General features: G+C 41.6%; 1 protein-coding gene across 3 annotated transcripts in view; it reads right to left on the bottom strand.

Annotated features, from left to right (window-relative positions):
• fynb (FYN proto-oncogene, Src family tyrosine kinase b) overlaps positions 1-24,500 on the bottom strand; it is a gene marked incomplete at both ends in the record, with an annotated part of 38,851 nt that overhangs the window by 12,248 nt on the left and 2,103 nt on the right. For all 3 annotated transcript variants that reach the window (XM_083905985.1, XM_083905986.1, XM_083905987.1), the window contains 4 exons: positions 6,432-6,581; positions 6,808-6,911; positions 9,992-10,090; positions 16,777-16,873. In XM_083905985.1, coding sequence (XP_083762111.1) covers positions 6,432-6,581; positions 6,808-6,911; positions 9,992-10,090; positions 16,777-16,873 — 450 coding nt within the window. The remainder of the gene's footprint in view (positions 1-6,431; positions 6,582-6,807; positions 6,912-9,991; positions 10,091-16,776; positions 16,874-24,500) is intronic.

Genomic DNA, 24,500 nt, shown 5'->3' with positions numbered 1-24,500 from the left:
GCTTGATGCAGATGTACTGTATGTCTGGACCATTTTTACATTTGTACAACTATATTTTACATCTGTTTCTGCTATTGTTTAACTTTGAGTCTTTCCAGAATCTGTTTTTAAATGAGCTTGGGTACACGTGACAAAAGTACTAAAAATTACATCACAATAATATATTTTTCTTCAGAGTTGAGAAAACGCCTTCTCCCTCTTTGTCTTGGTTGTGAGTTACTGCAGATAAGTGTTACTTATCACTGCATCCTACATCCTGAAATGAACAACAATAGGCTCTGTGTCATGTTTCGTTTGTCCATGTCATTTTATTGTGACAGTCCCAATTTTGAAGTTTTCTTGTCCATGGCTGTGATTACCCCAACCTGTTTCAGCTGTGTCTTGGTCGTCACAGCTGTTCGTCGTCTCCTTGATTCCTCAAACCACACCCTTTTCCTTTGTCTTGTTGTGAGTTTGTCTTTGGACACTGTGCAGGTGTTGAACTTCGAGGAACTCTGAGGATCTTCATTCCTGTCTGCCTGCCTTGTTTTTTCATGTTTTAATAAAGACTGTCAAGTCCTGTTCGTTACAGAACAAACTCACCAGCAATGGACCCAGCAGACGGTGGTAGGATGGCAACGGTCATCCAGTGGCAGGAGGAATGCAGCACTCAGACTGCCGGCCATTTTGGGGTATATGGGTCGTAGCCTGGAGCAGATGGCTGTCCACCACACCGCCATGTCCGCCATCAGCGTTTGGAGCACATCCGGAGACTCTCTGTCGCCCGTTCCACCACCCACCGGGTTTTATGTAGCCAGGGAATAAATCCCAGCCTTAAAATAGTTTGCAATGTTCCTTTAAAACTGAAACCATGTTATAGTTTGTGTGAAAAGTAGTTCCCTCAGGTATATCAGACTAATTTGTTTGTTTTGGTGTTGGTATTTGCCCTGCTACTATTGGTCAGCTAGTAGAGACGTCAGGTTTTCTCTGTGGGGATTGGCCAAGGGGATAAGAGAGAGGAAAGGAGAGAGGAGAGAGGATGGAGGTGTGCTCCTAAGCATGGCCGCTGTGTGTTTTTCTTCCTTGACATAGCGATTAGTGATTAGAGTGTAATGAGTGAAATCTTACGCTTACGTTAAGTAAAGGGTTGATTGATGTACACTGTGTTGAAAGACTGTGAGTTACGGAGTTAACGAGCAACTCTCCAGACTGCTAAGGGGTATTGCACACATGCTAAAGTTGTGCTAGTGCTTAATGGACAGACTGTGACACTTGGACAGAGTCAAAGACAGTACGTGTGGGATCGGACCAACTCGAGTGAGCTGTGGTGGTTGAGGGAGACCTGGAGTGTCTCTCCTCCAACGTCAGCGGACGTCGTCGCGGCAACAAGAAGGTTAACGAGTGGCTTCAGTGAGTCTCGGACGAGACTGGGACTTTTTTCTGCATCAGCGGCTGCAGGTACAGAGACTGAGAGACTGGTTCAGCGTGGGTGAGTGAGCACGGTATCCGACACAGTGTCACCAAAGTTTCACATCACCTCACAAATCATCCACAAACAGGCCTGCAACGGGGGGTTTGTTATTTTCTTATTTTCTTATGTGGGCCCACACTAAATTTGAAATGTAATATTTCGTGTTTTTATTTAAATTTCTGAGATTAAAGGTCAAATATTTGATTTTATTGAGATACTTCAACTTGGGTTATTGATACTCTAAAAGAGAGTAACGTGTGTTTACAAATTAGCCTTATTCAACCATTACATAAATACTTTGATTGTGTGAATAAATAGTTCATTTATTTTAATTAATGAGTACTTGAGAACTTGTGTCAAGTCAATAAAAAGTGATTAAAAGGTAATAAATAGTATTTAAAAGTGGTTTAAAATCAGAGGTGTAAAGAGTAAAAATACTAAACTCCTGTGTCATTTTCAGTTCATGGTATCTGAGGAGTTGCCAGGTAAGCGGGGTTATAGGTCATAACAATTAAAGCAACCTTATAGTTAATAGTATCAGACATAACAAAGTAAAAGAACCCTTAGTGCTGTATCTTTAAGCCAAGATACTTAGAAAGTGCTACATTTAAAAAATTAGAAGATTCGAGTGTGGAAACGACGCAAATCAACGTTGTTGATTGATCTGAGGTTCGGCATTGTGTTTACAAGATGGTGGGGAACAGTGCTCCAACAGACGCAGAGCTGGAAAACATAAGTCCTAAGAAAGGTATTGCCTAATTATAAGCTGTATCGGTGTAATGATGTAATAAAAAAAATGAATTTGAACATTATTCTAATATTTAACATGAGAAGCATTAGAAATTCGAATATGATTTGAGGGGAGGATTGCCAGCCCTAGACCCTGGCAGTGGACTTGGGCTGGAATTAACCTGCTCTCATTGACACCTTCCTACATGCTCTCAACCCTCGCCGATGAGACCGTCTCATCCCCCTGGACATTCCTGATGACCTCAACTCCCTCATCGCAATGCTCAGCTGACTCGACAACGGCCTCCTTGAACACGATCACGACACGTCAAATCTCCGACTATGGCCAGTGTCTAGAGACTCCGCAAAACGGTACACAACGCATGCACTGCACTGGAGACCCCCCCCCCCCATCTCAGAAGAACCCATGCAGAACAGACACATCTCAGCCCAGCTGAATGCAGTCACCACCTCTTTGAGGGGCTTTGTCTGTATTGATGTGTCAAAGGACACCAAAGGGCACATTATCCCGTAAAAGACAGGGCTCACCATTAAAGAGAGCACTGGTGAGCCCCACCATCATCGCTGAAAGCCTCACTTGTCCCATGTTCAGTGTCTCCATCACTGCACACCATGGTCAACACATCCTTCAGATGCTCCATCTTCGTCTGTTCTCCCTTTCTGAACCTGAAACAAATTCCATTCATCGTTTCATACGGAAGGTCTACATACATTAACCGGGGTGGGGGCCATTCTCTCCCAGAGGTCGGGTTCAGACCAGAAGCTTCACCCCTGTGCCTTGTACTCAAGAAAATTATCTTGTGCAGAGAAGAATTATAGTGTGGGGGACAGTGAACTGCTCGCGATCAAGTCTGCACTCGAGGAATGGAGGCACTGGCTGGAAGGGTCAGAGCTTGCTGTGATCAGTCCAGACCTCGAGTATCTCCGGGCAGCTAAGTGCCTCAACCCCAGGTAGTCCAGGTGGTCACTTTTCTTTACCCGTTTTCACTTTGTTGTTTCATATCATCCTGGTTCTCGCAATATTAAGGCTGATGCCCAGATTCTCCTGACACGATTGATTCTCCTGTCTCCATTCTCCTTCCTAACCTGGTGGTAGGCTCTGTCATCTGGGACGTCGAGGAATGGGTTAACCACTTCTTCCATGACACTTTTTGGAGTCCCTGCTCGAAAATGGCATGCCCAAACTAAATAGAGTAAATCTCTACATTTACAAGCTCTATGTGGATTATCATGGTATCAAACTACAGATAACACTTGTCAGGTGTAAGTTTCACTGTAGATGCCACTGTGTCAGAGTAAATGTACATGGAACACAGCATAACTGTCTGATTTTTTTCTCTCGCCTAAAAAAAATATTGCATTTTAAAGCAAATATCACCTTTAAAATATGCAGTAGGAGCTTAAAAACACATGGAGGTCATGTAACATGTGGACATGAGCTGTGCAAAGTCTGTAAAATAATTACAGAGGTTTTAGTAAAAAGATGTCTAAGCGTCCTCACTTTTGGCACAGCTTGGCACCATCTGTGCCATTTGAGATTTCTTAGGTACCAAATTATGAAAAACCCATTTAATTTTATTTCACTATTGATCTAAAAAGAACTTGTTTAAAAAAAGAAAAAAAAGTATGATAATGGCTGTAAATCGATGCTCCCTGTGCGGTGTGTAATAACAACTCTGTGGCTCTGCAGCGTCTTCAGTTACGCAGCGTCATTGCTCTGGCTTACAATGGTCAATTAGGGTGATTGACAGCTCGTTTTAAACCTCTAAACTGGTAGAATCAGACCCCGGTCTCCAAATGTGTGTGAATCACTTCATTAGCGAGTCAAAAGGACATAAATACATATGACGCATTTGTGCGGACATTCGCCCTTCTCTACTCAGAACGATCTAATGTCGCTCTGTAATGATCAATCAGACCGGGATTTGTTCCCAAAGCATGCTGGGAAGTGTAGTTCTTCATTAGAAGTGGTTTTGTTCCGGTGGAAATAACTTGTTTTGATAAACAGCAAAGGTAAGACAACATTTCTGCTTGTATTTCTTGAAAGTCAGTTGTTGTTTTGCTCTTATTTTGGGGCTGGATCCGTAAATCTTGGTCGTAGAGTGATAAAAATGGTACCGCTGGAATCTGTGGGTCTTCCGCTGTCCAGTCGACATGTTTTTTTTGTTTACATAATCATGCTGACGCTCCGGTGCCGCTTTTCAATGTGTGCGCTGTAAAGTTTTTTTGCTCCTGCTGGTTTGATCCATCGGATCATCGGTTTTAACTGTGTTTCGTGAACATACGAATGGATTATATGAGCGTTTAGCTGAGTTTCTGACCTTTATGTGGGTATGCAGCATGTCTGTTTGTTAATGTTAGACATGGTTTTATGACGCTTTTGTCGCTGCGTCTGACGCTGTCCCCGGTACCGGGGGCAACCGTGAAGAAGAGGTTAAGCGATCTCATCGCTCTGACCCGCCCCCGGCGTCCTGTCCGCCTAATTGTCTCTTTGTCCCACACAGGGCACTTCATTCCCCTGGCCAAGATTCTGTCCGCCAAACAGACTGCAGAGGTGATCCTCAACGAGGTGTTTAACCTCCATGGACTGCCCCTGGACATCGTTTCGGACCGTGGCCCCCAGTTCATCTCATGCTTCTGGGCTGAATTCTGCCTTCTCATCTGGGCCTGGTCCAGTCTGTCTTCTGGTTACCATCCGCAGTCCAACGGGCAGTCTGAACGTCACAACCAGGAACTGGAGACGTCACTCGTTGCCTAGTTTCTAACACTCCAGCCTCCAGCATGGTTAAAGCACTTCCCTGGGTAGATTATGCCCACAACTCATTGGTCTGTTCCTTGTTGTTGTTATGGTTATCAACCCCCACTGTTCCCCTCACTTAACCGTGGGGTTTGTGTCACTTCTGTGCAGGTTCTGGTAGGGTGGTGTCACTGTGTCTGGGCCCAAGCGCAGAGGAAGCTGCTTTTCACGTGTGAAGCATTCAAGAGGGCTGTTGCTCCGTGGCCCCTCCCTACAAGTCCGGCCAGATGGTGTGGTTGTCCACCCAGGATCTCCGTCTGCGTCATCCCTGTAAGAAGCTTTCTCATTGTTTCATTGGTCCCTTTCCCCATCAGTAAGGTCATAAACCAAGTTGCTGTCCACCTAAAACTTCCTCCTTCTGTGGAAGGATTTTAGACTCTCAACGCTGGGGATGCGGGGTCCTATACCTGGTCGAGTGGCAGGGTTATGGTCCTGATAAGACGTCATGGGTCCATCATCCTCAACCCCTCTTTCATCAGGGACTTTAATCTCTCTCGGTCGGCTTCTTAACCTCGCACTTCCCCCCTCCCTTCATGTTTTGTTCCCAAGATCCCGGGATGTTTGTCTTCTCAGAAAATAGTTTGCATGTTTCATGTAATAGGTTTTTTTTTTTTTTGGGGGGGGGGGGGGGCGGTTATTTTCTTGTCCCTGTCTGTGTGCACTTTACTTTTCCCCTCTGTGATTACCCCAACCTGTTTCACCTGTGTCTTGTTCATCGTCTCCTTGATTCCTCAGTGTATTTAACCACACCCTTTTCCTGTCTTGTTTTGAGTTTTTATTCGATTATCGTGTGTGCTTCTGTGCAGCTGTTGAACTCTGCTTTTCTGTTCCAGTCGAGTGTGACAAGATTTTCCCGCGCCTGCGTTGAAAACGCAATATGAAGATCTTCGTTCCTGTCTGCCTGCATTGTTTCTTCGTGTTTTAATAGAGACTGTTTCTTACCACCGTCCTGCATTTGGGTCTAGTCCTTTTCATTACACCCTGAAATGAAGCCACTTACATTATATGTCCTTAATATAAGTAGAATACATCCTACACGCTAAATTTAACCAGACCATCTTCTTAAAATGTACCACAAAAAACATCCTGTGTCCTAAAATGAGACACAGTTGCTCTAAAATGCGTACTGAACTGAACTACATATGAATATTGTTGTGTTCAAGATTAACATGTACACACATTTTGATGTCTGAACCAAAACTGCCTATACTTCTGTTTTCTGTCACAGATCCGACATCAACATCCAAACAGCAAACCCCATATCACAGTATGACTCATGTTATTAGAACATAACAAATATGCTCTACGACAAACCAACATGCATCGTAAATTGACCGACAATATGTACTACGTCTGAAACTGAAGTAGAGCACATGATAATATATCAAAATAGAGAATACATTCCATCACAAAAAGTACACTGAGGTTTTATACCTGAGTAGTGCTGAACGAGCTGCTGCAACATGTCAAACTGAGCTCTGGTGGTGATGTAGTAGCCGCCGCTGTCCAGTTTGCGGATCTTATAATGTTTGACATGGTCGCCTTTCACATCGTCCCAGTCTCGTATGGATAAGGAGAAGGCACCTGGAGGATACAGAGCAGGAACGAGTGACTATACGCACAACTTCTTCACATAAAAATAATGTATAATGACCATCTATCAGGATCAAGTATTCAACGCACATACTGTAAATATGACAGGTTCCCAAAGGCTGGTGTTGAACCATATTTCTGCATAGCAATCTGTGCATTAAACACACATGCACTTACTCCCACACTTGACTGTATGTCTGAGTGTCTGTGGTTTTACCCTTGGTAGTTTCACTCTCTCGAATGAGATAGGTGCCTCTTGGGTTGCCTGTGGACAGCAGCTGCCTCTCTGCATCTTTACGGCCCAGTTTACCAAAGTACCAGCTGCAAATGCAGATGACAGAACAAGATCACTCAAACTGTTCAGGAACAACACCATAATGTACTCTTGCAGGCACTTTTGCTTAGACTGATACTGTGTGTACTTCAGTACAACAGACTGGCAGTGTCTAAACCACTCTTAAGAGAATTTTGGCACTGGCCCACTGACCATTCTTATAAATTATTTCTTCCACAAGAAGAAAGAATTTATTCTATCTGGAGATGCAAACAGATGACCTGAACAATGGATGCATATTGGGTTATTCTTTTTTCATTAGTGGGCATTAGCGGTTAGATTTCGAAAAGAGGAAAAATAATTTCTTATGTAGAGTAGTTCCCTCCCTCCCAGTTTGGACTGTTCTACATCTATCACTACATTGATACATAGATCCTGTTCAGAACTGGCATTAAAAAGGAATACTTTACTGATTTGTGTGTGGCTTGTTTTGCTAGAAGAGTATTATTTTTTAAATTGTGCTTCCCTCCCTCAGTTTTCCCCTGATTTCTAAAAAATATTATTTGCGTTTGCCACCGATGATTTATGATACTCATTTATGAGATTAAAAGTACATTTCCATTTTAATAAATATATCAACTCACACACGATTTCTCCTGCTGTCTCGCACTCTCCCTCACTACTATATTATCATTATTTTGGCTTTGGTGTGTTTCCCTGCTGCTCTCTCTCCCCTCTCTGCAAGAGGCGTGGCTGACCTACTTCCACTGAGGATGGTTGATCAGCTACACCTGCGGCAGCTCCTCCCCTGCTGATTAGCAATCAGGAGGCTTCTTACGCCTGAGCCGCCCGGTCACCAGCGTCAGCTTGTTCTCTACTCTCCAGTGGTAATGTCTCTGTGATTCTCTTGTCTTTGGTTTAACTCTTGACCCACGATTGCTCTGCCTCTGGTCGCCATGTCTCCTGCCTCCTGAGTAGTGATGGGTAGATGAAGCCTTGAGCGTTACCCAAACTGTATTGATACTGTGTCACTGTGTTGCTCAATACTGACACCTCCTGGATCTTAAAAATCATTACCGGCAACCCAATGACAGACTCAGCTGACATACTAATTTAATGACCTAGTATCGGCTATAGAATAATATCATTTAAGGTATTGTGTTTTATATTGTACTATTTCATTTTTTAATCAAAGTTTAAATATCTTTGATATCTTTAAGGTCATAACATAACAAAATAAAATGAAAGTGTTGCATGTATGCTTATGTACTTTTTTTAAAATACATTTTTATTCAAGAAAATGAGATGTTTTGGGATTCAGGCGATTCCGATTTTTAGATGCCACTTCTACAGCTTTTGAGCTGAGCTCTAGCCCTTCCCGGCACAGCTGCATCAGCCTTCTTCCCGAGCCCCCATGCTAGCTCCCCTTGTAGCATCATGTCATTCTTTGATAACCATAAATATTGTTATTATCTTACTTTGTCTCCTCCTACATTTTCGAGTCCAACACTCATTAAACCTGTCGTTTAACAAGATCATAACAGTTATGTATTTTAAACATATGAACTGTATCTGTATCAGTTCAGTCTGTGTCACCTGCTGCTGTTGCTTGCTTTGTGAAAAGTGTTGTTTGAAAATATTGAAACAAATCTAATTCCATACTCCATATACGAAAGGCAGAATTACATTAATGTCTACCTATCAAACAGGGGACCTCCCACTGTTACAGTGATAGTGTCTGCAGACATTGTTTCACCTAATGAGTGTCTGTTTCCTGCCAAGCCTTTCTTTGAGTCTCTAAATAAGTGAGCATTTAATGTTATCAACATTTTAACCTGTCTCTATGATACAAATATTAAACAATCATGGCCACTGGAATTATAAGAAAAAAAAACGTTTATGTTTATTTTCAAATTAGATTACTTGGCTGATCTCAGAAATCTCAAGTACTGCGGTATTTGCAGCAACATTGACTTTTATCTGGGATTTATAATAATTAAAAATAATTATCACAGTTACATTTTTATAACTTGATTAAAATGTAATGGGTTGTTGGCTTGTTGGTTGTATAAGGAAGGGCTGTGTATGTGTCTTGTGTGTGTTTTTTACACAGGAGTGTGAGTGTTGTTCATTACAAGAGATTGTGTGTCATCCAGTCTTAACAAAGAAGGGACTTGAAAGAGGACTCGCATCACGTCGTGGAACTAGTTTGTATTTTATCTTAATATTGGAGTCAGGAGATCAAGCATTTCTTTATCTTTCTTTATGTTTTGAATCATGTGTCAACTACACTTTGTTTCGCTTTGGCCAATGTGAGGGCATTTATTGTAAAGTCATTCATGAATATACTGAGGTCAGCTGAAATGTCTTCTTTTTTCTTTGTTTTGAGTGTAACATGCATTAAAACAGTCCCAGCCTAACATTCCAGGTGCACTGGCACTTTCTCCCCATCATTGCTATTCTGTTTTAACAGAAGCATCAACTTTTGCTGAGGGATAGGTTTGTGATTGTTGGTGTTATAAAATAGGGCTGTATCTGTGTTTTTCTGTACTAACAAAGAGGGGACTCGCCTATAACAACTCCCAGTACTCTATCTTATCAACAGCTGTATCTGACAGCATACAGTATAGGCCACAGCACGGATATTAAGTGAAGGGTAGTAACCCACTGCCCAACCCGGCCAATGTGAGTGCATTTATTGTAAAGTCATTCATGAATATAGTGAGATATACTGAGTCAGGTGAAATATCATGATTTTTTTCTTTCTTTTTGTTTTGAGTGTAACGTATTAAAACAGTCCCAGTGTTATCTCTCATTCACATTACATTCCAGGTGCACTGGCACTTCCTCCCCATCATTGCTATGCTGTTTTAACAGAAACATCAGCTTTTTCTGAGGAATAGGTTGGTGATTGTTGGTGGTATCAAAAACATTGAATTGTGTTTCAATAGACTGTTTGTTTACTAAGTAGTTTGGTGACAATCCCTACTACTACCTGAAAGACTGTCTGGGACTACAAGCCATTCAGACAATGGAGGAGTGTGAAGAAATGATGTGTGTGAATGAGGTGTTAAAATCCTAAAAACCCAAACACACACACACACACACACAAACACACAATACTTACTCCTCCGCCTGGATAGAGTCCACTGGGGCCACGTAGTTACTGGGAATGTAACCGCTGCCCCCTGTGGTGAGCGAGCGAGCATCCCACCAGTCCCCTTCACTGAAAGAGAGAGAGAAGAAAGAAAAGACAAAACATGATGAACCATGATAAAATGATAGAATGTGCCTACACATGCAAACACTGCATGGTAAGAGGTCAGTGTGCTGTCTAAGAATATTTCATCATTTTGGGAAAGTCTACTGTATTTCCGAGTGGACGTTAAGGATAGGGCTGCTCGATGCAGGATTCAAGAAAGAGCAGAGAGGACTGTAGCCTCAACACATGGGGCAGGTGGGGTGCTCTACCATCTGAGCTAAACACCACCCCAATTTTGAATTTTATTTAAAAAAAACAAAAAACAACAAAACATAGTTGAACATGAACACCACGAATGGAAACTACAGTAGCTTGCAAACATTTCAGGCAACACCAGATTTGTTGTTTTTTCTGTCTGTCAAATTCTGTGATCATTGGAATTTGGGATGAAGTGATGCGACTTAAAGCTGCTCTTATATATTAGCAAGCTGTCAATGAGTTTAACTCTTCTTGTTCTTGTTCGTGTAAGGGTAGAGCACGCTAAATACTTGACACCTGCAGAGATTTTTTTTTTTTAAACAACAAAAAACTGCATACATAGTTTCTGGATGTGTTCCAGTAAAGTGAAATATAAATAATTAGCCTCTATTTCATTGTTATAGCATTGCTAAAACAACAAATCTAATGGCGGCTTAAGATTTCTGCACAGAACTGTATGTACAGGCATTTTCCAACTCTCTCCTCTCTGGTGACAAAGTAGCTGATTCACCAGCTTCCTGCAACAATGCAAGTGAAATTACCGCAATAATCATATGTTGGCTTTGACCATCACAAAATGATGGTTATGCAAAGTGCACTTGCACAAACGTGTCGTCTGCGTTACACTTGGTGTTAAAGGGTTTCGGCCTAAGATTGAGTAACTCTTATCTATGGTCTAATGCATTCAATAAAAAAAAAGTAAATCAATTAAATCTGTTTTCTCGAAATGAAAATTTAAAAAATGAAATTAAAATGAAATTTAAATTGCTGATTGAAGTCACGTTATCCAGTATCCAAAACGGCAGGCAAAAGAGAAGTCAAAAATCAATCACGGTCTAAGCACACTGGATTTGAAATGAGACACATGGGTACCAAAATAAAACCGGAACCAATAAATGAATAGAAAAAGAAATAACATAACTTAAATGGCAGAACGGGACATGACAGTACCCTCAACGGCCGGCACCCGATGGCCCAGGCACTTCAGGATAGAGCCGGTGGAAATCCCGGATGAGGACAGGGTCCATAATGTTCCTTGCTGAGCCCCACAATCGCTCCTCCAGGCCATAACCCTCCCAGTCCACAAGGTACTGCCGACCACGGCCCCGGAGGCGCACTGCCAAGAATTTCTTTACAGTGTAGACTGGGCTGGCGTCAATGAACCGGGAGGGGAGGGCTGGAGGCTGGGACCAATGTGCTTTCCTTCACTGGCGACTGACATGGAAGGTGGGATGCGAGTGGGAAGCGAGGTGCCAACTTACGGGACTCAACGCTCTGGTAGGATGGAGCAGGAAGCCAGTGCCGGTCCGCCGCTTTCTTGTAGTGGGCCGAGTTCCTTAAGAGGGCCTGCCGGACTCTAGTCCATATCTGGTGACACCGACGGACCAGACCCAGTGCAGAGGTGACACTGGCCTCCCTTTCCAGTGAAGGGAACAGAGGAGGCTGGTAGCCATATGCACACTGGAATGGAGACATGCCAGATGTGTTATGAGCATACTCCACCCAGATCACATGCTTGCTCCAGGATGAGGGGTTCTGAGAAGCGAGGCACCACAACCCAGTCTCCAGTTCCTGGTTCAGTCTCTCTGTCTGTCCATTGGTCTGAGGGAGGTGGCCTGAGGATAGACTGACAATGGCCCCGAGGTTGCAAAAAGCATTCCAGTACCTCGCCACAAACTGTGGCCCTCGGTCAGACAGGATATCCCTGGGGAAACCATGAAGACGGAAAATATGGTGCAAAACCACCTCGGCTGTCTTAACAAAGTCAAGGGAGATGTCTGACCAGGGGCGATAAGGCACCGATTGCGGGCGTAGAAGGCCAAAAGTGGGCCTCCGAGAGGTCTTGTTCCTGGAGCATACCGCACAGGCAGATACATACTCCGTTACATCTTTCCTGAGCGATGACCACCAAAATCGTTGTCGGATGACAAAGATTGTTCTCTGAATCCCTGGATGACAGGAGAGGAGTGAAGAATTCGCCCAGTGGATGACCTGAGAACGGAGAACAGGAGGAACAAACGAACAAACAAATCCGACATCTCTTATTATGATTATTGGCCTCCTTGACTTTTTTCTCGATCTCCCAGGTAACAGGGCCAACAAAACATGGAGGATGCAGAATGGAGGAAACAGCCTTAGGCTCAGATTCAGGAGAAAATGAGGTGGTAGGGAAGTGGCCTTTGACTTATTAAAAATGTCTTTGAGGTCCATATAGCAGGTGGGAACATTAGAGAGGTCAGGGAAATCCGTCTCTGATGGGTCAGGAACGGAGTTAACTGGTTTGCGACCTTGCCCTCTCTCGCTCAAACAGTCTTTTATCCACCTTGGAAGCAAGAGCGATAAGGGCGTCGAGTTCCGTGGGCAACTCCAGAGGGGCCAAGTGGTCCTTTAATCTATCAGACAGTCCATTTAAAAAGGCATCAGTCAAAGCAGCATTACTCCAACCACTCTCAACTGCCAAGGTTCGAAAGTCAATGGCATAATCTGAGACTCGTCTCCCTTGGCGAAGAGAAACAAGGGACCTAGCAGTCTCTCGACCAGGGGAGGTAGTCTGGAAAATCTGTTTAAATGTCTTTGTGAACAAGTCCAGAGAGTTACAAACAGCAGACCTCCTGCTCCACTCAGCTGTGGCCCAGTCCTCAGCTCGACCAGACAGGTGAGAAATGATGTAAGCAATCTTGGAGCGGTCAGAAGAGAATGATGCAGCTTGAAATTCAAAATGTAACTCACATTGAGCGAGGAACACTCTGCAGCCACCGAACTCACCAGAAAACTGCTCTGGCCTGGACAGGTCCGGGCCCCCACTGTTATTGAGTTTGACATCCCTGGTCTAGACACTCAGCTGCTGATCTCCCTCATACTTCAATCTTCTCCCTTCTGTATGATCATACCTCTCGCTGTTGCATCTGTTTTTTTTATTAAATAGCACAAAACCACAACTTTCTTGAAATGAATAGGTCTCTTCAGTCCCATTTGATGCTGTGTCTGCTTGACAAGAGAAAATCAAACACAACACAACCTCCAACCTTCAGGTTGCATTTAGAATGCATGGTGCAAGTGACCCAAATTTGATCTTTTCTTCCCATGTGGCACAAATCAGATGTGACCCATAAAAAAGACAAGCAGGTAAAAAGCACATTCACATGTATTTGGAACAGATTCTGGCTTCATTTGTATGTGGAAATAAATAAGATACAAATAATTTAGTTAGTTTGAATCTGTGTTTTTGTGTCTATGTTTTATTCATTGTACTTTAATGTGTATTTTAATATTTATTGTAATATAAAGCACTTTTTTCAGATAGTGAATGTGGAGATCAGATATTCCACTATCAATGTGACTTGTGTGTCCTTAGATGGAGGTGAATGATGTAGGTCAGAGGTCACTAACAGGCGGACCATGGTCTGAGTCCGGACGCAGACGCCATCCTGTACGGACCTGGACCCACAGTGAATAAATTATTTAAGAATTTTAAATGTTGACGAGGTGCTTCTATTTTGACCGGCGCAGCTTCTCTAGACTTTGCGGTACTGGTTGAGCGAATCCGGAAATCCACTGACCAATTGCATTCAACTCAAGTCATCCCACGTGACGCCACTAAAAGCCAACTAAATCTGTGCATCCCGCTAAATAGCGATTGACAGACAGGGAGACTAGTGAGCGATACAGTCAGAGAAGACTGAGCGAAAAGAGTGCTACATCGAGAGAAGACAGAGAGTAAAGTGCGTTTACAGCAAGAGAAGACAGAGACGAGTGAGCGATACAGCGAGAGAAGGCGGAGAGAAAAGTGCGTTTACAGTAAGAGAAGACAGAGACGTGAGAGCAATACAGGTAGAGAAGAGTGTGCCAGAGAAAAATAATTAACATGGCGCTCTATAAGAAGAGAAAAGTGGACAGCGAAAATAGAGCTTTCAACCCAGAATGGACAGAGTCATTCATGTTCAATCTTCCCCCTGGAAGCACGAAACCAGACTGTCTCATATGTTCAGAGAAAGTGGCACTTGTAAAAAGTGCCAACGTGAAACGCCACTATGAGACCAAACACAACATTTTTGACCAAACACACCCACTCAAATCTGAACTTATGTCACAGAAATTAAGCATTCTCAGAGCTTCTTTTCCTTTAAGAGAGAAGAAAATAATACATATGTTCAGTGTCACATCTATATATTGTATAAAATGGAAAGGCGTTTGAGATTAATTTTTTTTTATGGGTCACATACCCCCTGTAGATGATCCCTATTGATTTTGAGCTGTCTACCATTATTATTAATTAGTTAATTAATTAATGCTATAAAAACCATATTTTCGCCTGTATCTTCCAAAGTATTGCAGGTATTGACTTCAAATTTCGCATGGGCATCACATACCACCTGAGAATTATCCCTATCTTTGTAGCTTTATTATTAATTAGCAAATTAATTAATTTATTATGCTAAGAACACATTTTCGGCTTTATCTTCCAGACTGATGGAGATATTGCCTTCAAATGTTGTACAATGATTCATGTAACAACTATCTACAAGTACAATCATTATTACTTTGGCTATGATTGGTAATAGTTACATAATAAGTTAACTGGTTAACTTATTAGTGAACACAGAAAAAATAGTTAAGGCATTTTTTCTTTATTATTGAGCTCATTTGGACACATTGAGGATATCATGGGTTTATTTAGCACTTATTCATAATATTTATTACATTATAATATAAATGTATTAATTATCATATAAAAAATAGTTAAGCCTCCTTTTCTTTATTAATGCATTGAATGGAAAGTTTGAACATATTGTATGCTTTTTCATGAAATTTAATAAACATAGTGTATGCTTTTTCATGACATTTGGACACTTTGAAGATATGGCAGGTGTGGTTAGCATTTTAATATTCATAATATTTAACAAGGTATAATAGGTTAACTAGTTGTATTAAAAACTAAAGAGAAATTTATGAGTTCAGGTATTCTGTGTTCAATATCGAGTTTATATGGATACTTTGAACATGTATAAAGTGTAGTCAGCATTATATCATAATATTTAACAGTTATTTTGTTGAATTTATTAATAATTAATTAAAACAGTTAGTGGCAGGTGCGAGTGCGTATACTTTGGGTATATTGGAAAGTTGAGGATTGGACAAGTTCGCGGATATACCCCTTGCTGTCGCCCCCCGACAGCGTAGGCTAGTTTTTTTTCAGTTAATGCGCAGAAGTCTTGTCAATCATGTACGCAGGTGACAGGCGACTGGATGGTGATAAAGGACCTCAGAAGGAAGCACTGGGACTCCAAATGGTGGCATGGTCCATTCCAGGTCCCTTAACCAACAGAGGGATTCAGCTGCCAGCCTGAAATATGTGAGGACGGACGACGCTGGAACAGACGACCAACAGAGGGATTCATCTGCCAGCCTGAACGACGTGAGGATAGACGATGCGAAGACGAAGAAGTGCAAGGAGAGGACGAAGCAAGGAATAACTCCATAAATTCAACTACCAACTGGACGTCAGGACAACAACACAAACAACGCAAACCTTTTTCCCAATAAACTACACCATACACCACCTGATCCTCGTCTTATCATGTTGGATGATGCTACAAACCTGCCAAGACTGTCACTCTGACAGAAGGACAAAATGCAACCTTCACCTTCACTGTTTATCCTGAAATTTGGTGATCAGGTCAAATTCTCTCATATTATGCCAAATATGACTGTCTAAGAGACTAAGACTGCCTCACAAACCCCTGAGATAGACCATCACCTCAATAACTTGAATATCGCTGATCTGAAAATGGGGGCATTTGCAAAATACTGTATCTTGTTTTTATGTCCCCGATTAATACAAGAACATCACCAACATCATACTGCACATCTGTCCGTCCAGGGAGTGGCTCCCTCTTGACAGTCCTCTGAAGTTGTGTCAGATCACAAGGACCGACCAAACAACATTCATGTCTTCTTGCTTCGGTGCATTGACTTTGTATGTAATCTCACAAAAAACTCTCAAACTGGACCTCACAAAGATACAGACACACTAAGGTTGTCTACAGTACTGACTAGAAGAAATACTAGCCATACACTCTTCCCTGTTGGCTGAACAGCTCCTCCACCCTCCGTAAACTTTAAATAAACTCTTAACTGCTGACTGTCATATTTCATGTTCATGCCACCATTTAGACGTTTAATATTTTGCCAAACGTAAATCTGCTGCCAATCCTAACTTTCTAAAACATTTTTATTGGATTCCAGCCTTGTTGTATAAGAAGGGCTATAGCTTGCTCCAGATTATGAAACCAATAAACTTCATGTTTGTGTACAAGCAGCCATTTTATGTCCCCAGAATTTCAAAGACCTGCTGATTTCCTGCTAGCACCATCTCCCTGAAAGACCGTGATAAACAGGGAAATGTTGCATTCCTCCTGAGCACAGTCTGATAAGCAGCTGCAGCTACTTACGTGCTGTTGATAATCTGGAACCTCTCTCCTTTCCTGAAGCTGAGGTCGTCTTCTGTCCGTGCCTCGTAGTCGTAAAGTGCCACAAAGAGGGTGACTCCTGCAGGTGCAATCAAAACACAGTGTCAGCACAAAGCAGATTAATAAGGTAAAATGAGCCTCAGAATTCAGAACAACACATGGGACTGACAGAGGCCCGAAGTTCCAGCACATTAAATAAAAAAAGAACCAATCTCTGGATGAATTGTGTGTGCTCTGTTGAATTTAATTTGAACTCATCAAATGTTGTATCTGCTAAGACCTTATGTCTTTAGCTATTTTGAAACTCTTTAGCATTGTAAAGACATTTGGTAATATTGGAGTACTGTGTTGGTTATTCTTCAACACTTTTACGAAGAAAGGCAAACTATAAATGTCTTGTTTTGTCCACAAACCAAAGATATTCAGTTTATTGTCATAATGGAGCAATGACACCAAAACAGTTCACCACAGCATATGATCAATATCTTATTTTGCTTAGCCGACTATAAAAAGTGAAGTACTGAACTAATCTTTTTATGAAATTATTCTACTGATTCAGCACACTGAATACAACTGCTTTGACTGTCACTAGATTGTCTGTTTGTGTTGCTTATTACAGCCATGCTATCCCATGTTGAGTAGGTATTATAGCAGGGGTGTCCTGCTATAATACTATAATTTGCTAAGAGGGCCAAATTTGGTAAGGTGAAAACGTGAAAACATATTATCCACTATTAAATGCTCACTGTAAACTTCTACATTCAAAACAGTGTTTTTGATCATTACAAAAAATCAATTAATTAAGATTTTACAATTTATTCACCTCAGAGGCCTAAACAACTGTGTGAAGTGTGATACTGAGATCTTGACCGCAGTATGTAATCCAGTTCTGGCTCAAAAACAGTGGTTTTAATGCAAAGACGTCACACAGGTGACAATCACTTAGGGCGCTTTCATACCTATAGTTCAATTGCTTTGGTCTGCACCGGTAAGAAAAATGTTACAATGTAGCAAACAGACGTGGGTACGATTTGCTTTCACATGCATAAAAAAACCAAATTGACCAAGAAGACCATCGGCACCGGAAACAGACTAACCCCCGATTTCCCCCCTGCGCGTCACAGCGGCGGAACATCAGCCCCGTGATCACCGGAGCTGATCGCTGTCTTGCTGGCTGGTTCGCAAGGCAGCTCTGCCGTGACGCACCCCGTGGGGACTGACGCTGGGCAGAGGACAGTGCAAAACCGCGGCGCCGACGCTCCTGGTGGAAATTTGGGGTAATCCCGTGTCTCATCTCATATCCATAATGTATTAAACTATATCGTTTTGTTGCTCTCACACCAGAGGAACCATACCAAAGTAGAGCAGATAAGGCTGCATAGCTTCAAAATCCAGAAAAAAGCCTGGAAACGGCGCCCCTCGCTCTCAACTTTCCTTTTTTTATGTACATTCGCCAGAAATGGGCTGGGTTGAAATGATCACAAAAGGCCAAGTGTCACGGCAGCAAGGGTGCAGCCATAGGGCTACTGCCATCTTCTGGTGAAATATAAAATAGTTGTATTTGTACACATGCATTTAATACTCAGGTCAACAGTGCTGGTGGGCCACATATCATTGATTTTATAACAGAGGCTGCGGGCCGGTGAAAATTTGAACATGGGCTACAATTGGCCCCCGGGCCGGACTTTGGGCATGCCTGTATTATAGCAATGAAAACAACGTGACTGATACCACACCAAGTAGTGCTAGAACTGTTCAATGGGAAAACACCATTTGACTCTTATCAGAAAACAAATAAAAAACCTCTCCAGAAAAAACATAACCTCCTTGATGGTTGCAATAGCAATTTACTTTCCTTTTTTCACCTCAGTTAACTTGACGCACACACGTAAAGTGACATGTCCTTTTATATGTTCTCTATTGATCCATGATCTTTGCCCTGGTCATGCTATATTTTGCAACTTATAATGAAAGTCCCACGGTTGGTGTAGTGGTTAGCACTCTTGCCTTTGCAGCAAGAAGACCCGGGTTCCTGGGTTCGAGCCCCGTTTGGAACAACTTCGGAACAAGGGCCTTTCTGCAAGGAGTTTGCATGTTCTCCCCGTGTGTGCGTGGGTTTTCTCCGGGTTCTCCGGCTTCCTCCCACAGTCCAAAAACATGCGATATGGGGATTAGGTGAATTGGTCACTCTAAATTGACCGTAGGTGTGAGAGTGTGAGTGAATGGTTGTTTGTCTCTATGTGGCCCTGCGATGGACTGGCGAACTGTCCAGGGCGTACCCTGCCTATCGCCCAATGTCTGCTGAGATAGGCACAGCACCCCCCGTGACCCTCTGGTGGAGGAAAAAGCGGTAGATAATGGATGGATGGGATGGATAATGAAAGTCCAGCATGCATACACAGATTAATAAAAATGTCTTCATTGCACTTCATCGAATCACTATTTCTTTTGTAAAAATACTTTTTACTTCTCAGCAGAGTGCAAACAGGGGGTCATATGCTGTGGGCAGTGCTAAAAAGCCTATCTGGTCTATATACAGTGAAAACATAAGAAATAGATCTCAAATGTTTCAACACTGCAGAACAAGAGGACATTTTACACCTTCATTTTCCAATTTTGTAAACCTGCAAAGCTCAGCACCAAAAGTGACTTCCCACCTGCAGTTATATTTGAACCACGTGTGGACTTGACCTGTCTGTAACATTGTGACCTGAGGAGCTGCTGCTGCAGAAACTATAGGGGCTCACAATGAGGGACTTTGTAAATAATGAAAAATTAATAAAAACAGTGAAAGAAGCATCCAGTATATTTTCATCATATGATTTCCACTTTCATTTCCTCTTGTTCAGACACCAGTGACGGCACAGACACACTATCATGTATATCTAAACTGTGCATGATATCACACACAGCAGGAACTGAGAGGATATTGAGTGATTTTCAGTCTTATGACACAGCAAAGGGAGTATGGGGTTCCGGAACCCTTGGTAAGGGCCATTCAGTCCCTGTACGACCGGTGCCAGAGCTTGGGCCGCATTGCAGGCAGTAAGTCCGGAGTTGGACTCCCTGCAAGGTTGCCTTTTGTCACCGATTCTGTTCATAACCTTTATGGACAGCATTTCTAGATGCAGCCAGGGCATTGAGGGAGTCCGGTTTAGTTAGCTCAGGATTGGGTCTCTGCTCTTTGCGGATGATGTAGTCCTGTTTGGGTTAGGGGAAGACCCAGGACTCGCTGGAGAAACTATGTCTCTCGGTTGGCCTGGGAACACCTTGGGATTCCCCCGGAAGAGCTGGACGAAGTGGCTGAGGAGAGGGAAGTCTGGGATTCTCTACTCAAGCTACTACCCCCACAACCTGACCTCGGATAAGCAGTAGAAGATGGATGGATGGATGGCTGGATGGAGAACATATTTGTATACCATAATATCTACAGTAATTGTAATGATTTAACTGTATTAAGATGTGAAATGTAACACAACAGTGCCACCTATTGTATAAATGCATTAACATGTGTGAGATGAACCTCTTTCTTCGCTATTGACAGGTTCAACATGTAATCTGAAATGTTGACCAACACAAAAGTATGTCTATGGATATATAAATATGCCTGGTTTACCCAGTGGATGCAAAGCAACTTAATGTTTGTACGGGTAATAGTAAGTTACAGCTTCAGTGAAAAGGCCACTGCCTACCCAGAATGCATTGCAAGTCTTTAAACACTGCAAAGCAACACAATAATACATAATCTTCCGTAAATATATTAATTTGTATGCATTTATAGATGTAAACATTGAAATATTACTATCATCACAATGAAACAAGTTAGATTTGAACACCATGACTGTGAAATGTATTGAATTTGCTGAGTATATACAACACATGGTTCTACATCACTTTTATGTCAGCCCATACAACCCCATGGCATGATCTCAATGATGAGAGTTCCACTGGTGTCATTAAACGGTTAATGTAGAGGCGGTGACGAAGGTGTACAGTTGTCTTGGTGTGGTAATTTTTTTTCAGATCTTGTGCTTCCTCATATTGGAGTCCCGAGTTCATGTACAAAGTTTGGTTTTGATACGTGAAAATGTTAACTTCCTGTTAACTTTCTGATTTCATCTGGCTGTGACGGGTAAATGCTTCAGAAAATCAAAAATCCCTCTGGCAACTTTCGTGAGGCTTGGTCCAAGGATCATGTACGTCAAGTTTCGTGAAGAGCAGTAAAAATGTGTGACCTGTGAAAGTTTAGTTTCATTTTCTATTCCATCCAAATATGGCGGAAGAACGACAATCGTCAGTGACACTATCTTCAATTTCCACACAACACCGGTTCCGGCCGGGCGTTCCAGATTTGGACTGGTGGAGATATCTCAAAAGGTCTAGGAGCAGGATCTGACCAAACATCTGGCTGACAGGAATAAGAAAACTTAAGAAGGACAATAGTGTGCTGCCTTTCAGTAAGCACACTAATAACATACATACAATGTATATGTACAATGTACAATGAAATAGATAAGTGAATCAGAACTTAAAATAAGTAATTAGATAATAATAATAATAATAATAATAATAATAATAATAATAATAATAAATAAAGAGTACAAATAATTAATAAATCTCTGGTAAGGGCCAGGTTAAAAAAAGTTGGGTCTTAAGTTTATTTTTTAAATATGAACATTCTCTGTTGCCCTCAGGTCTTAAAGGAGGCTGTTCTAAAGACCAGGATCATAATAACTGAAAGAGGCCTTCTAACTTAAAGGTGAAGTAAGTAGTTTATTGTGCCATCTAGAGGAGAGGCTGAAATTTACAAAAATCTGCTCACCCCCTCCCTTCCCTGAGCGCTACGGTATCCTCAGCAGGTCAAATGTCGTCCTCGTTGTCTTTCTCCGTGTCAGCAGATGAGGTTCGTGAGGCGAGGGAGAGGGCGAGCTACCACGGCCGTAGCAGACGAAGTGGAGAGAGTGGAGGCGGGACTTCCGCTACAAGTCAAGAGACGATTGATTTGTTCTCTCGCGTTTGTCCTTACGGGCTGCAGTAGAAACATGGCGTCTCGCTGCTAACAGTGGCAATGCAACCACGGCCCGCGACCATGCTATTTTACATGACTTTTTGAAACACTACGAAAATTAAACAAAAACTATTATACAGCGACTAGACAATGCAGGAGCACATAATATGTATAAAAAATTGGATTTTTGGTTATATAAACCCATAAATACTACACAGTGTCCCTTTAAGATTGAGTTAAAAAGCTTCAACTTGAAGACCTCAGTATTCTTTTTGGTTCATACCTTAAATGGAAATCTGAAAGTGGGGACCATTAAGAGCTTTAAAAACTAGTAAACAAATATTAAAATCGATTTTGAGGAGAAACAGGAAGCCAGTGTAATAATTTTAAAATGTAATGTGTTTCCCTCTGCCTGGTCCTGGTCAGCACATGTGCAGCTGAGCTAGGTTCTTATTAGGGAGAGCAGAAAGAAGATAATTAAGTAAATTCAGTCTACAATTAATTAAAGCATGAATTAGTCTTGACTTTATGCATATCTATATTATATTATCTATCGCCATTTCCAAAGCTTAATCCTATGGCAGCAGCTCCACAGCAGAAACACTCTCTGTATAAACAGGGATGCAAGGACTACATGTCTACCTTAATTTTACTAAGTGCTGATTTTCCTGGTTAAATAAAGGTTAAATAAAAAAAATGCATCAATGGAGCTTTTCCTTGACATCTGTTTGTCAAGTTGTGACTGATAACAATCAAGCATCTGCCTTTAACTGCATAATTGCTTACAAATGACCATGGTTTTGCCCTGGATAGTGATATATCAGTATTTGTAGACATTTCAATGGTTTTCCAGTATACAACGGTATTTTTTAGTTAGAAATTTTTTAGAGCTTGTGAAATACAAGCACACACAATGAGTGGTCAAGTAACAGAGAGGGAGTGGCACAGCGGAGTGTGTGTCTGTCCTTTCAGACTTGTTTTCTAGCTCAGGTGGTGGAGTAAATTGATCATTCCTGCAATTACTACCACATTTACTTCTTCAGCTAAGCCCAAAGCATGTGAGTCTTTCAATTTTTCATATATCAGTCTTATACGTATCCTAAACAAATAATACAGGTTTTCAGTATGAGCCAGTATACCACTAGCCCTGGAGTTCTCAAACTAAAATGAAGGCAGCAGGATTTTAAACCTGCTGTATTAAAACTCATTGCGTTGTTTACATTCTGAAAGTGTGAATTCTAAGCTTTCCAACAATGTCCAACACATGTAAATCTGATAATATTTGAAGAAGATGTGGTCATTTGAATGTAGGCACTCCTCAAACTGCTTTAGGGAGAATTTTAGCCTCAAAGATTTACACCTTGTTGGAGCCAAGAGTCAGAATCATCACATTTACATAGAACAACCCCCTCCTGGTCTAAGCTGTCAGTGAAACCACACCTCTCTGTATGAGCACAGATACTATTGTTGTGAGCTACACTGCTACACAGAACAATATATATACAATACATAAAACAACTGGACATAATAACCTCTTAAGATTTGAAATGAAATAACTTAAAAAAATATATGAAGGGGGGGTAGCTTATTCTGTTATCATTTCTTGTCCTTACACTCCTGTAGTCATGCAGTGGTATGCAAAAGTTTGGGCACCCCTGTAAATGTTCATGATTTTCCTTTATAAATCATTGGTTGTTTGAAAAAGAAATTTCAGTCAAATATATCATATAGGAGATAATTGAGGCGTGAAATAAAGTTTATATGATTTACAGAAGGTGTGCAAGAATTATTTAAAGAAAATTAGGCATGTGCATACGTTTAGGCACCACAAAAGAAAACATTTGTGCATCCTCCTTTTGCAGAAATAACAGCCTCTAAACGCTTCCTATAGCTTCTAATTAGAGTCTGGATTCTGGAGGAAGTTATTTTGGACCATTCTTCTTTACAAAACATCTCCAGTTCAGTTTGATGGTTTGCCCCGGCACAACTTCAACTTTGTCACTGATTCCTGGACATTGTTCTCCAGAATCTGCTGATATTGCAGACCTTCTGTAAATCGTATAAACTTTATTTCCCTTCCCAAATATCACTGTGTTTGTCTCTTATATGATATATTTAACTGAAATTATCCAAATAACCAATGATTTATAAAGGAAAATCATGAAAATGTACAGGGGTGCCCAAACTTTTGCATACCACTGTATTTCTATCATCTGTTTTTGTTGTTTCATGAAAACAAAATGTACTATATATACTCAAAGACAGGATCAAAGACGGACACATATTTCTAAAATCAAATCAAACACTAATGAAATACATTGAAGTGGCTCTGTGGTGTAGTGTGGATGGATCAGTCTGTTCCTGAATGAGCTGATGATGTGCTAACTCTCAGCTTGTTGCTAAATCATTAGTATCACAGTTAATATTTCATACACAAAGCTGTGTCATTCACACATGATTCAAGCACATCAGCACATGTGGAGCTAGTTAATAACAATGCAGCCACTCAACGAACACTAACGCTTTACATAGACTAACCACGTTCATGAAAACGCACCCATAAGAAGATAGAGCGGTGCTAGTGTCACGTCATCATCTCAGACAACTATTGTGTCTGTCTGATGCTGATATTATATTATAATAGATGTAATAAAAGAATTCCGTATGATTTGGGCAGTTGCAATGAGACTGTAGAGTG

This window comes from Microchirus variegatus (genome assembly GCF_963457635.1).
Source record: "Microchirus variegatus genome assembly, chromosome: 19".
Classification (NCBI taxonomy): domain Eukaryota; kingdom Metazoa; phylum Chordata; class Actinopteri; order Pleuronectiformes; family Soleidae; genus Microchirus; species Microchirus variegatus.
This window is presented reverse-complemented; position numbering and strand designations above follow the sequence as displayed.